Here is a 10324-nt window from a genome sequence, read left to right on the forward strand (position 1 = left end):
CAATGCTACCTGAATAGGCAAACCATCAGGGCTATAGCTATGGAATAACGATAGTGTTAGGAAGAAGCTCAGAAAATGGTGATCTATGAGATGTTAGCGAAGAAACAAATCACAGTCACACAGAACTGAAGTATTAGGAATACCAGTGTGTCCCCACAAAAGCAAATTTGTAAGAATGTTTTCTAAGGTATAGGGAAATGCCAATATTATTACATCAAATTAGAAAAGAATAAAGTAAGTTTGAGAGGTAATTTGGATTTAGTGAAATGACGTATTTCTTGACTGTAGATTGTTGCTTTATACACTGAGGGTGGGGTAAATTATTGCAGAACTTTTAGGAGATCATGTATCATAGACTGATGTTAAGTTATATTTGGATTTTAAAGGATCCTATTGTTTTAAACATGCTGGAGACAGCATGAAAGGAAGGAATCAAACTCTCCTCTCAGAGTTTCTCCTCCTGGGTCTGCCTCTCCAGTCCAAGTATGAAATCCTGTTCTATGGCCTGTTCCTCACCATGTATCTTACCACCATCCTGGGGAACTTCCTCATCATCATCCTCATACAACTGGACTCCCATCTCCACACACCCATGTATTCTTTTCTCAGCAACTTGTCCTTCTCTGACCTCTGCTTTTCCTCTGTCACAATGCCCAAGTTGCTGAAGAACATGCAGAGCCAAGTCCCATCCATCCCTTATGCAGGCTGCCTGACCCAAATGTACTTCTTCTTGTTTTTTGGAGATCTGGAGAGCTTTCTGCTTGTGGTCATGGCCTATGACCGCTATGTGGCCATCTGTTTTCCCCTGCACTACACCAGGATCATGAGCCCCAAGCTGTGTGTGTGCCTGGTGATGCTGTCCTGGGTGCTGACCATGTTTCATGCCCTGTTGCACACCTTACTCATGGCCAGATTGTCTTTCTGTGGGGACAATGTGACCCCCCACTTCTTCTGTGATATGTCTGCACTGCTGAAGCTGGCCTGCTCTGACACTAGTATTAATGAGGTGGTGATATTCATCATGGGAGGCATCATTCTTGTTATTCCATTTCTCCTCATTATTGTTTCCTATGCACGAATTGTATCCTCCATTCTCAAGGCCCCTTCTGCTCAGGGCATCCGTAAGGCTTTCTCCACCTGTGGTTCCCATCTCTCTGTGGTGTCACTGTTCTATGGTACAGTCATTGGCCTGTACTTATGTCCATCAGCTAATAATTCCACTGTGAAGGAAACAGTAATGGCTCTAATGTATACTGTGGTAACTCCCATGCTGAACCCCTTCATCTACAGCCTGAGGAACAGAGACATGAAAGAAGCCCTGGGAAGAATCATTTGTAAGAAAATGTTCTTTTGTCCATAATATTAATATTTGTAATTATAATACAATTTTTTGGTTGATACATTAATTTCTAAATATTATTCTTGACTTTTTTCGCTACTAGGGAAGTTTCTATGCAAACAAAATATTACATAAATGTCCAGTAAGTAAAAAAAACTGAAATGAAGATGTGTAGTTGATATAGATAGAAGTTCTCAGTGACATTCCAGGGAGGTTATCCTATTTCTTAATTCCAGGTGATCCTGAGCAACTTGAATGTAAAAAATTTTGTTGAAACCTGCCTGTAGGTATTAAACCACTAAATTATTATGTGTTATCTTTGAAAACCACCTTTAATTGATATTTTAACCTATCATGCCAATACTAATTCCCAAACATCAGTTTCCTACTCCTTATTCTAAACTACACAATTAACTGTTGAATAAAACACTTCTAAGTATTCCCATCATTCTGTCTCTCAATCTTTTTTATATTCTTTATTTTAATGTTTAAATTGTTTTCTTTTAAAATCTTGACCTTAACCTGAAATAAACTTTTACCTTTCTTTGTTTTGGTAGTTTAATTTGAGTTTGGGTAGAAACTCAATCATATCTGGGGCCCTGAAGTTGTCCCCTTAAAGATGCTTATCTACTCTTTAATAATCTGTTTTCTTTCCTTGTTATTTCAGAGTTTATCAACATACTTTGTATCCATGATCTTATTTATTGTTGTGAAAAGCCAGCAATGAAAAGCAGTCTTATAGTGTTAAAGATTGAAAAAATGTGGAATTTGAACTTTTAAAGTCCCAAAGTGGGTCAGTAGCAAATCTTTTCAGGGTCTGTCTTTTATTACTATATATATGGTACTGTTTAGGTTTTCAGCCTTGGTCCATTAATTTTGTTGGTGTCTTCCTAAGTGATGACATCCAAGCTTGTTTCAATCTTCTCCTCCAGGTACCAATTTGTATTCTCATCTACCAGTGGACATCTTCACTTGATGCTTTATGACATGTACATACATAGAACTCTATGATTTACCCAGATTTTATTGTTGTTATATATTATATTTCTTGATTTGTACTGTCTTCCAGGTCGTTACCCATGTGTATGTCTGTGATGTGCATGTTTGTATGTATGTGTGTGTGACACCTTTGTTTTCAGACTTAATTCCCTCTATGATTTTAGAAAAGATAACCATGTGTGTGTCTGTGTGGGAAAGATGACCATGCATGTCTCTGTGTGGGAATAAATGGCCATAGTTAGGTTTGTCACCCAATGCACAGTTTGCAAGAAAAACAGCATTTTGACAAATCATTTTGTTTGTGAACCAAATTATTTGCAAACAAAAGGATTTATGGACTATTCAGACTGCTTTTCTTTATCATTTAATATTATGGCTCTTGACTTATTTTAAGATTCTCCGGGTATTTATAAAAGCGCACCAGTTTCTATAATGGGTAAACTTTCAAGTCGTAACAATGTAGTACAATGAATTCCTTTAGTGTTTGGCCTACATATGGTTTACATCTCAGCAAATTTAAGATGGTGGACATTATATCAAATGCCTTTTACTGAACACACTGGTAGAAGACTAGAGATAAGTAACAGAAGGAATTTGAGAAAATTCAAATACATGGATATTAAGCAATATGCTTCTAAACAATGAATGGGTAAGTGAAGAAATTATAAAAGCAATTTAAAAGTATCTTGAGGTAAATGAAAACAGAAGCACAATAAAACAAAATTATGAAATGCAGGAAGAGCAGTTTTAAGAGGAAAGTGTATAGTAATGAACATCTAGATCCAAGAAATAGATCATAACTATTACATCTAAGGAAAATATAAAAAGAAAAAATTAAGCTCATTATCAGTGGGAGGAAAGAGACAATTAAATATTAGTTAAAAATGAATGGGACTAGAGATATAGTACAAACCATCAGTGAAACAGTTCTTTTTATCTTTGAGAAAATAAAGACAGATCATTAGCTAGACTGCTGATGAGAAAAACATTCAAGTAACAGTATCAGAAAAGAAAGGAAATGAATTTCACCTGACTTCACAGAAATTTAAAGAATCATAAGAGAATATTATAAACAATTCTATATCTCAAATTGATTAACTGAAAAGAACTGGAGAAAGATTTACATACAAAGGATCTGCCAAGACTGAATCACAGCAAAACCTAAACGACAGATAGTGAAGGAGGTGGAATTTGTAATGTTTTCCATCCAGAAAAACTTAAGACATGATGGCTTCCCTGTTGAATTCTACAAAAACACTTAAAGAACTCATACCATTTCTTCACAAACTCTGAAAAAATTTATAGAAGAGGCAATACTTCCAAATTCAGCATTGCCCTGAAATCAAAGCCAGACAGGGACATCACAAGAAAAGAAAACTGTCCAGTATTTCTTTCTTCTTTTATCTAATGAAAAATAAAGTTTTGTAGGAAAATAAGAGAAAAACAATTGTTGATCAATTGTGTATAATTATCATTAAAGTACTCAGAGTATAAAACAGACCAAAAAGATTATTACAAAGAATAAACGGATAGGTGCAGAGGAGGAGCTGGGCAGATCTGGGGTGCCCTCATCGGCCTCTCTGCATGTCTGGAGGACTCTGGATATCTCTGCCCCGACTATTGGAGTCCCCCCCGGCTTCCAGGTGCACTGAAGGGGAGAGGTGGGTTTGAGGCTTCCACATCAGCCTCCCCATTCCTGTTGCACTTGGAGAACTGCTGAGCTCCCGACGGGTGGGCGGGCCCACACTATCAGCGGAGCCCAGCCTGTTGTGCTGCCGCGCCTGGCCATCGGTGTGCAGAGGAGGAGCTGGGCAGATCTGGGTTGCCCTCATCGGCCTCTCTGCATGTCTGGAGGACTCTGGATATCTCCGCCCAGACTGTTGGAGTCCCCCCAGGCTCCCAGGTGCAGTGAAGGGGAGAGGTGGGTTTGAGGCTTCCACATCAGCCTCCTCATTCCTGTTGCACTTGGAGAACTGCTGAGCTCCCAATGGGTGGGCGGGCCCACACTATCAGCCAAGCCCAGCCTGTTTTGCGGCCACGCCTAGCCATCAGTGTACAGAGGAGGAGCTGGGCAGATCTGGGGTGCCTGCATCGGCCTCTCCATGTGTCTGGAGGACTGTGGATATCTATGCAAGCAGGGTGGGACCACAGATTCCTGAGGCACCGAGGCCTGTGGTGAGTACCCTAACCTGGCTGCAATTGAAGAAGTGTGGAGCTTCCAAGGGGCAGGTGGGCGCACAGTGTCCCTGAGGCCCAGCTTGTCTGGAACTGCGGAGTTCTGAGCAGGCAGAGGAGGGCCACTGGTTCTGTAGGCCCAATGGCTTGGCATAGCGTGGTGCCAGAGTCTCAGTAGCTACAAACATAGAAGGGGATTTTCAACAGATCCTGAGGAAGCTTTCAAATAACACTTGAAACACAGAAATATAGGAAAATGACAAAACGAAAGACCAAATTACAACCTCAAACTGTCGATGTCCGCTCCCGGCCGGCAGGAAGGACACACGACAAAGTCTGGCAGTGGACAACCTTTTCTTTTATTTTTCTTCTCCGTACAGCCTGCCCTGGGATTGCTCCCAGCCGAAGCCTCCTTTGGTCCGCTCCCCGCGGCTCCTTCTGGGCTTCTACTTCCGGGCTTCTTCTTCTCCCCCAGGGGTGGCACCAGTATATATACGGATACAGTGTCCAATCATGTTAAAGTAAGCAAGGCAAGCTGATTGGCTAACATCATCAGTTGCCAGGCAGACTATATTGTTGAGCGGGTTGCTTACGCGGTAAGCAGGAAACTAACGTGCTCGATGGGAGGGGTAATCTACCTCAGGCTTTACTCTTTACTACAGGCCTCACGTCCGCCAAGTGAGGCGACTGGGCTCGGGGCTGCGGCTCCCAACATCTCCCCCTTTTTTATTTTTTATGAATGTGCGCATCGTAGCCCTTTCTGGACTGGGTGCAGAGGCTTATGCCCTATGCGTAGGCCCACCGTAGGTCCTTGGCTTAGACCCTGGTCGGCCGTCCCATGGTCTGCCAAGGCCCTGAGGCCCTCGTCCTTTTTCTAGGGCCAGGCACAAACTGGATGGAACCTGGATGCACACAAGCTTGCACTCATTTCCTCTCCGTAAAGAAATCCCCTCGGAGAGAAATTTAGACCTGGGCAGCATCTAACAGTCCAGCGGCTTACGTGCAGGATGGGGTAGGGCCTGGCTTAGGTTGAGTCGCACCGGGGGAGTACGCTCTTACCCGTCATTGACTCTCCTACCCAGCTATGTCATAATTTTTTAGAGGAGGAGTGTGGGAAGCTCACCACCCCTAGACTCGGTCGTAGGCTAGGCGAGCGAGCCATGCATATGCCTGAGGATCTTCTTGTCCATTTCGGGCTACCGCTATTTCTATTCATCTTGTTGGTTGGTCTGTGATGGATCTCCGGTAGGGCAGGTCTGATCTTCAGTCGAGGGCTTTGTCGCCCGTGTCAGTCTCTCCGGTACCCACAGTGGTTCTCGTCCCGATTCCTGTGGGAAAACACAAACCGCGCCTCGGTTCCAGCTGACCACTGGATCCGGGCCCATCCATTGTCCTGTCAGGACATCTTTCCACTTCACCCACCCTTTATGGTTGGGGGAAGGGTTTCAGTGCTCCACGGCTGGGGAGCAATTATCATTATTTAAATTTAAAAAATTGTGTGTGAATAGTGCCATGGATAATCGTGCCTTTGGGGCCAGGCCTTGGCCTACTCCCCCTTTTTGTTTTTGTAAAATTTCTTTGAGGCTTCTATGAGCCCTCTCAATGATTCCTTGACCTTGGGGATTGTATGGGATACCATGTTTTAATTGAACCTCCATCATTTTGCAGAACTCATTGAAGGCTTTGCCTATATAGGCTGGTCCATTATCAGTTTTTAATATTTTTGGTTTGCCCCATGTGGCCCAAGCCGCCAGGCAATGATTGATCACATTAGACACTTTTTCACCTGTTTCTGCTGTTGCGAATATGACGTGAGAACAGGTGTCTGTGGAAACATGAACATATTTAAGAGTCCCAAACTCCTGTATATGTGTGATGTCCATCTGCCAAACATCACCAGGGATCAAACCTCGAGGGTTTACTCCCATCGGTATGGCAGGTTTGTATGTGGCACAGGAGTCACATAGTCGCACGATATCTCGTGCATCTGCTCTGGAAACATGGAAATGGTTTGCTAGTGTCCTGGCATTGACATGAAACTTATCATGGAAGGCACGGGCTCGCTCGATTGGTGTTAGTAAGGTAAAAATCCATAACGGGCGAGTGGCAGTATCAGCAGCCACATTCCCCTGTGCCATAGGCCCTGGCAGGGATGTATGTGCTCTTATGTGGGTGGTGAAGACCTTATGGTGTCTGTTCTGAAGCAATGTCTGGATAGACAGGAACAGCCCAGCCACTGTGGAAGTGGATCTAATTAAACCGGCAGTCTCAAGCACTTGCATAGCATTGACCACATACCTAGAATCGGAGACAATATTAATGGCTTCTGAGAACCGTTCAAGAATCATTTTAACGATCTGCAGTTCCACCACCTGAGGCTGATCAGGTTCAAATTGTATGGTAACCGGGGGCTTGCCTAGGATCACATAGGCGCCTATCCCCGTCTTGGAGCCATCTGTGTATATTGTAGTTGCTGGGACTAATGGCTCAGAGGCAGTAACCTTTGGAAAAATTATAGGGTGCTGAGTGACAAATGACAAGATAGGGTCTTTAGGGTATTGATTGTTTATATCCCCATGGAAAACACATCTCAGAATGGCCCATGTATCTATGCAGGCAGCCAGGGTCTTGATCTGGCTGGCGGTATAGGGTACTCGGATGGCTTGTGGTCCTGAGCCAAAATGTTGGACAGCTCTATCATGCGCTTCAAGGGCCAATGAAGCGACTGCCTCCGGGTAATGCTCTATGACTTTTGCAGGTGAGACCTTAGGGTGTATCCACAGTAATGGTCCTTTCTGCCAAATCACCGCTGTGGGCTGTAGACTAGTCTGTAGCAAACAGACATCAAAGGGTCGCCCTGGTTCAATTCTGTGTAAGGTAGCCCCACCTAAGGCTTTTTCCACTCTCTGTAAGGCAGCTCTTGCCTCAGGAGTGAGCCTCCTGTGGGAGGCTATATCTGGGTCTCCCTTTAGAAGGTCGAACAGGGGTTTGAGATCTGAATTTGGTATATGTAAATATGGCCTAATCCAATTAATGTCTCCCAATAGCTTTTGCATGTCATTTAGGGTCCTAACGCCATCCGTCCTAATGGTGACCTTCTGTGGAGAGACTAGCATAGGGGAGATTTTCGCGCCTAAGTAGGTCACCATTTCTCCTCCCTGAATCTTGTCGGGGGCAACATGCAGATTAGCTTGTCTCAGGGCCTCGACCAACTGGCCGAGCATATTATTTAGCATGTCTGGGTCCCTGCCGCTGAGCAAAAGGTCGTCCATGTAATGCACACATCTTATCTTGGGAAAGGATTTCCGTAGGGGGGCCAGTAGGGAATCAAGGTAAATCTGACACATAGTGGGACTGTTGGCCATACCTTGGGGCAGCGTTATCCACTCGTATCTGAGATCAGGGCTTTCTTGGTTAATGGTGGGTAAAGTAAAGGCGAACCTATGAGTGTCCTCTGGATGCAGGGGGATTGAGAAGAAACAGTCTCTAAGATCTATAACATAAACTGGCCAGGACTGAGGGATGGCTGAGAGAGCTGGCAGCCCCCTCTGGACCGCCCCCAGGGACTGCATCTGCGCGTTGACCGCCCTTAGATCATGGAGCAGCCTCCACTTGCCAGACTTTTTCTTAATTATAAAAATGGGGGTGTTCCATGGGGAGGTTGACGGCTTAATGTGTCCTAATCTAAGTTGTGTACTGACTATTTCTGACAAGGCTAATAGCTTCTCCTTAGGCAGGGGCCACTGAGGTACCCAAACCGGATCATTTGACCTCCAGGTGATTTTGATCGAAGTGGGTAGGAGAGCTTCTTCAGCGGCCCCTAAGAAAAACCCAGCCCTTGCCTACCTTTTTTGTTCTCTACTGGTATTGGGGATGTCCGACCCTGTAGGGCATTGCCCAAGCCTTTGCCGGGGGTATATCCCTGGTTCCTGAGTATATCCTTAGCCTGGGGGGAGCAGTTTGACGTAAGCGTGACATCCATCTGAGTGAGGATGTCCCTTCCCCATAGAGACACTGGCAACTGCAACACAAATGGTTGGAAATGGCCCTGATGACCCTCCTCATCGCACCAGAGCAGGGTTGAAGCACTAACCTGAGGAGCTGACACCATCCCCAGGCCCTGCAGCATGTTATCTGCAGTGTTGGTGGGCCAGTTGGAGGGCCAATCCTTTCTAGAGATAATGGAACGGTCAGCTCCTGTGTCTAGGAGCCCTGTTATATTCTTGCCATTGACCTTAAGTGAGAGCATGGGCCTTTTACCAAGTGTCATATGGAGTCCCTCAAAGACTTCTCCTGAGGAACCGAAACCTTGACTTTCTCTAATTTTCTGCTTTGAGGGAAATCTCTTGTGGAGACTGGGGAGCAGCAAGAGCTGCGCTATCTTGTCTCCTTTATTGATTACCATAGTACCCACAAGAGATTGAACCATAATTTTAATGTGTCCTGTGTAGTCTGAGTCTATGACCCCCGGGACTACTATGAGACCCCGAAGGGCCGTGGAGGATCTCCCGATCACCAGACCCACGGAATTTTTGGGTAACGGTCCCTTAAAGGTGGTTTCAACCACTCGAACACCCATATCAGGCACTAATATAAGTCTGGAGGCGACACTGAGGTCCACACCTGCTGACCCAGGGGTGGCCCTTGTTGAAGGCTGCCATCCTGAGCTGTCCTGTCTCTGGGGCGGGGGCCCGCCTGTGAAGGGGGCCCCCTCTGGCCGTTTTTTGGCCCTCTAGCATCTCGTCCACAAATACGGTTGCCCTGAGCATCAAAGACCGACCTACACTCCTCAGCTTTGTGTGATCCCCTCTTGCATCGCCCACAAACATATGGTTCTTCATTCCTAGGGCGAGGCCTAGCATCTGCATTGTTTGGGCAGTGACGTTTAATGTGTCCTGGCTCCCCGCAGGCAAAACACCCTTTAGCCTTACATTCCCCTTCTAACCCGCGAGGTCCCCTCTGCTGTACAGCCGCGGCCAGGAGAGCAGCCACTCCCGAGTTGGAGAGCGGCCCCCCTATCTCTCTGCATATCCTAATCCAGGCGTTGAGGTCCTTGTTCTTATGAGGAGCTATCGCTGCCTTGCACTCCTTTGTACATTGCTCAAAAATCAGCTGCCTTACCAGCGGTCGAGCCACTCCCGGATCAGAAAATATCTTATCGGCAGCATCTTGCATTCGGGCCACAAAGTCAACAAATGGCTCTGTGGTACCCTGAATTATTTTTGAAAGACACAAGGAGGCTGTTCCGGCACCACTTACCTGCTTCCAGGAGCGGAGCCCTATGGCATTGATTTGTTCATAGACAGCGCCGGGGAACTGAGTCTGATCATCAGCGTGCCGACCTTCTCCCATAAGCATTTCCTTGTTCCACCCCCGGTTTCCCCGATTGGCGTTTCTCTCAGCCTGCTCTGCAGAGAACTCTGCGTACCAGGCTCGCCAATCCAGGTAACTACCCGAGGGCAGACACGCCTTTGCCAGCTGAATCCAGTCCGCGGGGGTGAGGGGCCCAGAAGACAGGTTCTCCAGCATGGCAATGGTGTAAGGCGCAGTCGGCCCAAAGGTTGTAACTGCATTTTTAAGTTCTCTAATCTGCTTTATCTCAAAAGGCTCCCATGCATTGCGTCCCTGGCCCATAGCTACTTGTACAGGAAATATCCCGTAGGGGCCACTATCTATCCCAGGTGGTGGATGTACCTCATGAGACAAACGTCCCCCCTGCCAAAGCCACCTGTAAAAATACCGACCTGCCGGCGGCGGAGCATAAGACGGCGGCCGTGATTGGGCGGAAAATGGGGGCCCGTGCATCACTTC

At 45.9% G+C, this 10324-nt stretch overlaps 1 protein-coding gene across 1 annotated transcript; it reads left to right on the forward strand.

Annotated features, from left to right (window-relative positions):
• Positions 1–418: 418 nt before the first annotated feature.
• Positions 419–8925, forward strand: LOC100732381 (olfactory receptor-like protein DTMT). Its single transcript, XM_063251033.1, has 2 exons — positions 419–1334; positions 8880–8925. The coding sequence occupies exons 1-2, from the start codon at positions 419–421 to the stop codon at positions 8909–8911; spliced, it is 948 nt and encodes a 315-aa protein (XP_063107103.1). The 3' UTR covers positions 8912–8925.
• Positions 8926–10324: the final 1399 nt, after the last annotated feature.

Source organism: Cavia porcellus, unplaced genomic scaffold (genome assembly GCF_034190915.1).
Source record: "Cavia porcellus strain 051 isolate PalLab524CR breed Dunkin Hartley unplaced genomic scaffold, mCavPor4.1 scaffold_6, whole genome shotgun sequence".
Taxonomy (NCBI): Eukaryota; Metazoa; Chordata; class Mammalia; order Rodentia; family Caviidae; genus Cavia; species Cavia porcellus.

Excerpts from the sequence above, each read along its gene's own strand:
- LOC100732381 (XM_063251033.1), top strand. The coding sequence starts at position 419 with ATGAAAGGAAGGAATCAAACTCTCCTCTCAGAGTTTCTCCTCCTGGGT. Across the intron at positions 1,335-8,879 it reads AGCCCTGGGAAGAATCATTT|CAAGAGCTGCGCTATCTTGT; the intron begins GTAAGAAAATGT and ends ACTGGGGAGCAG.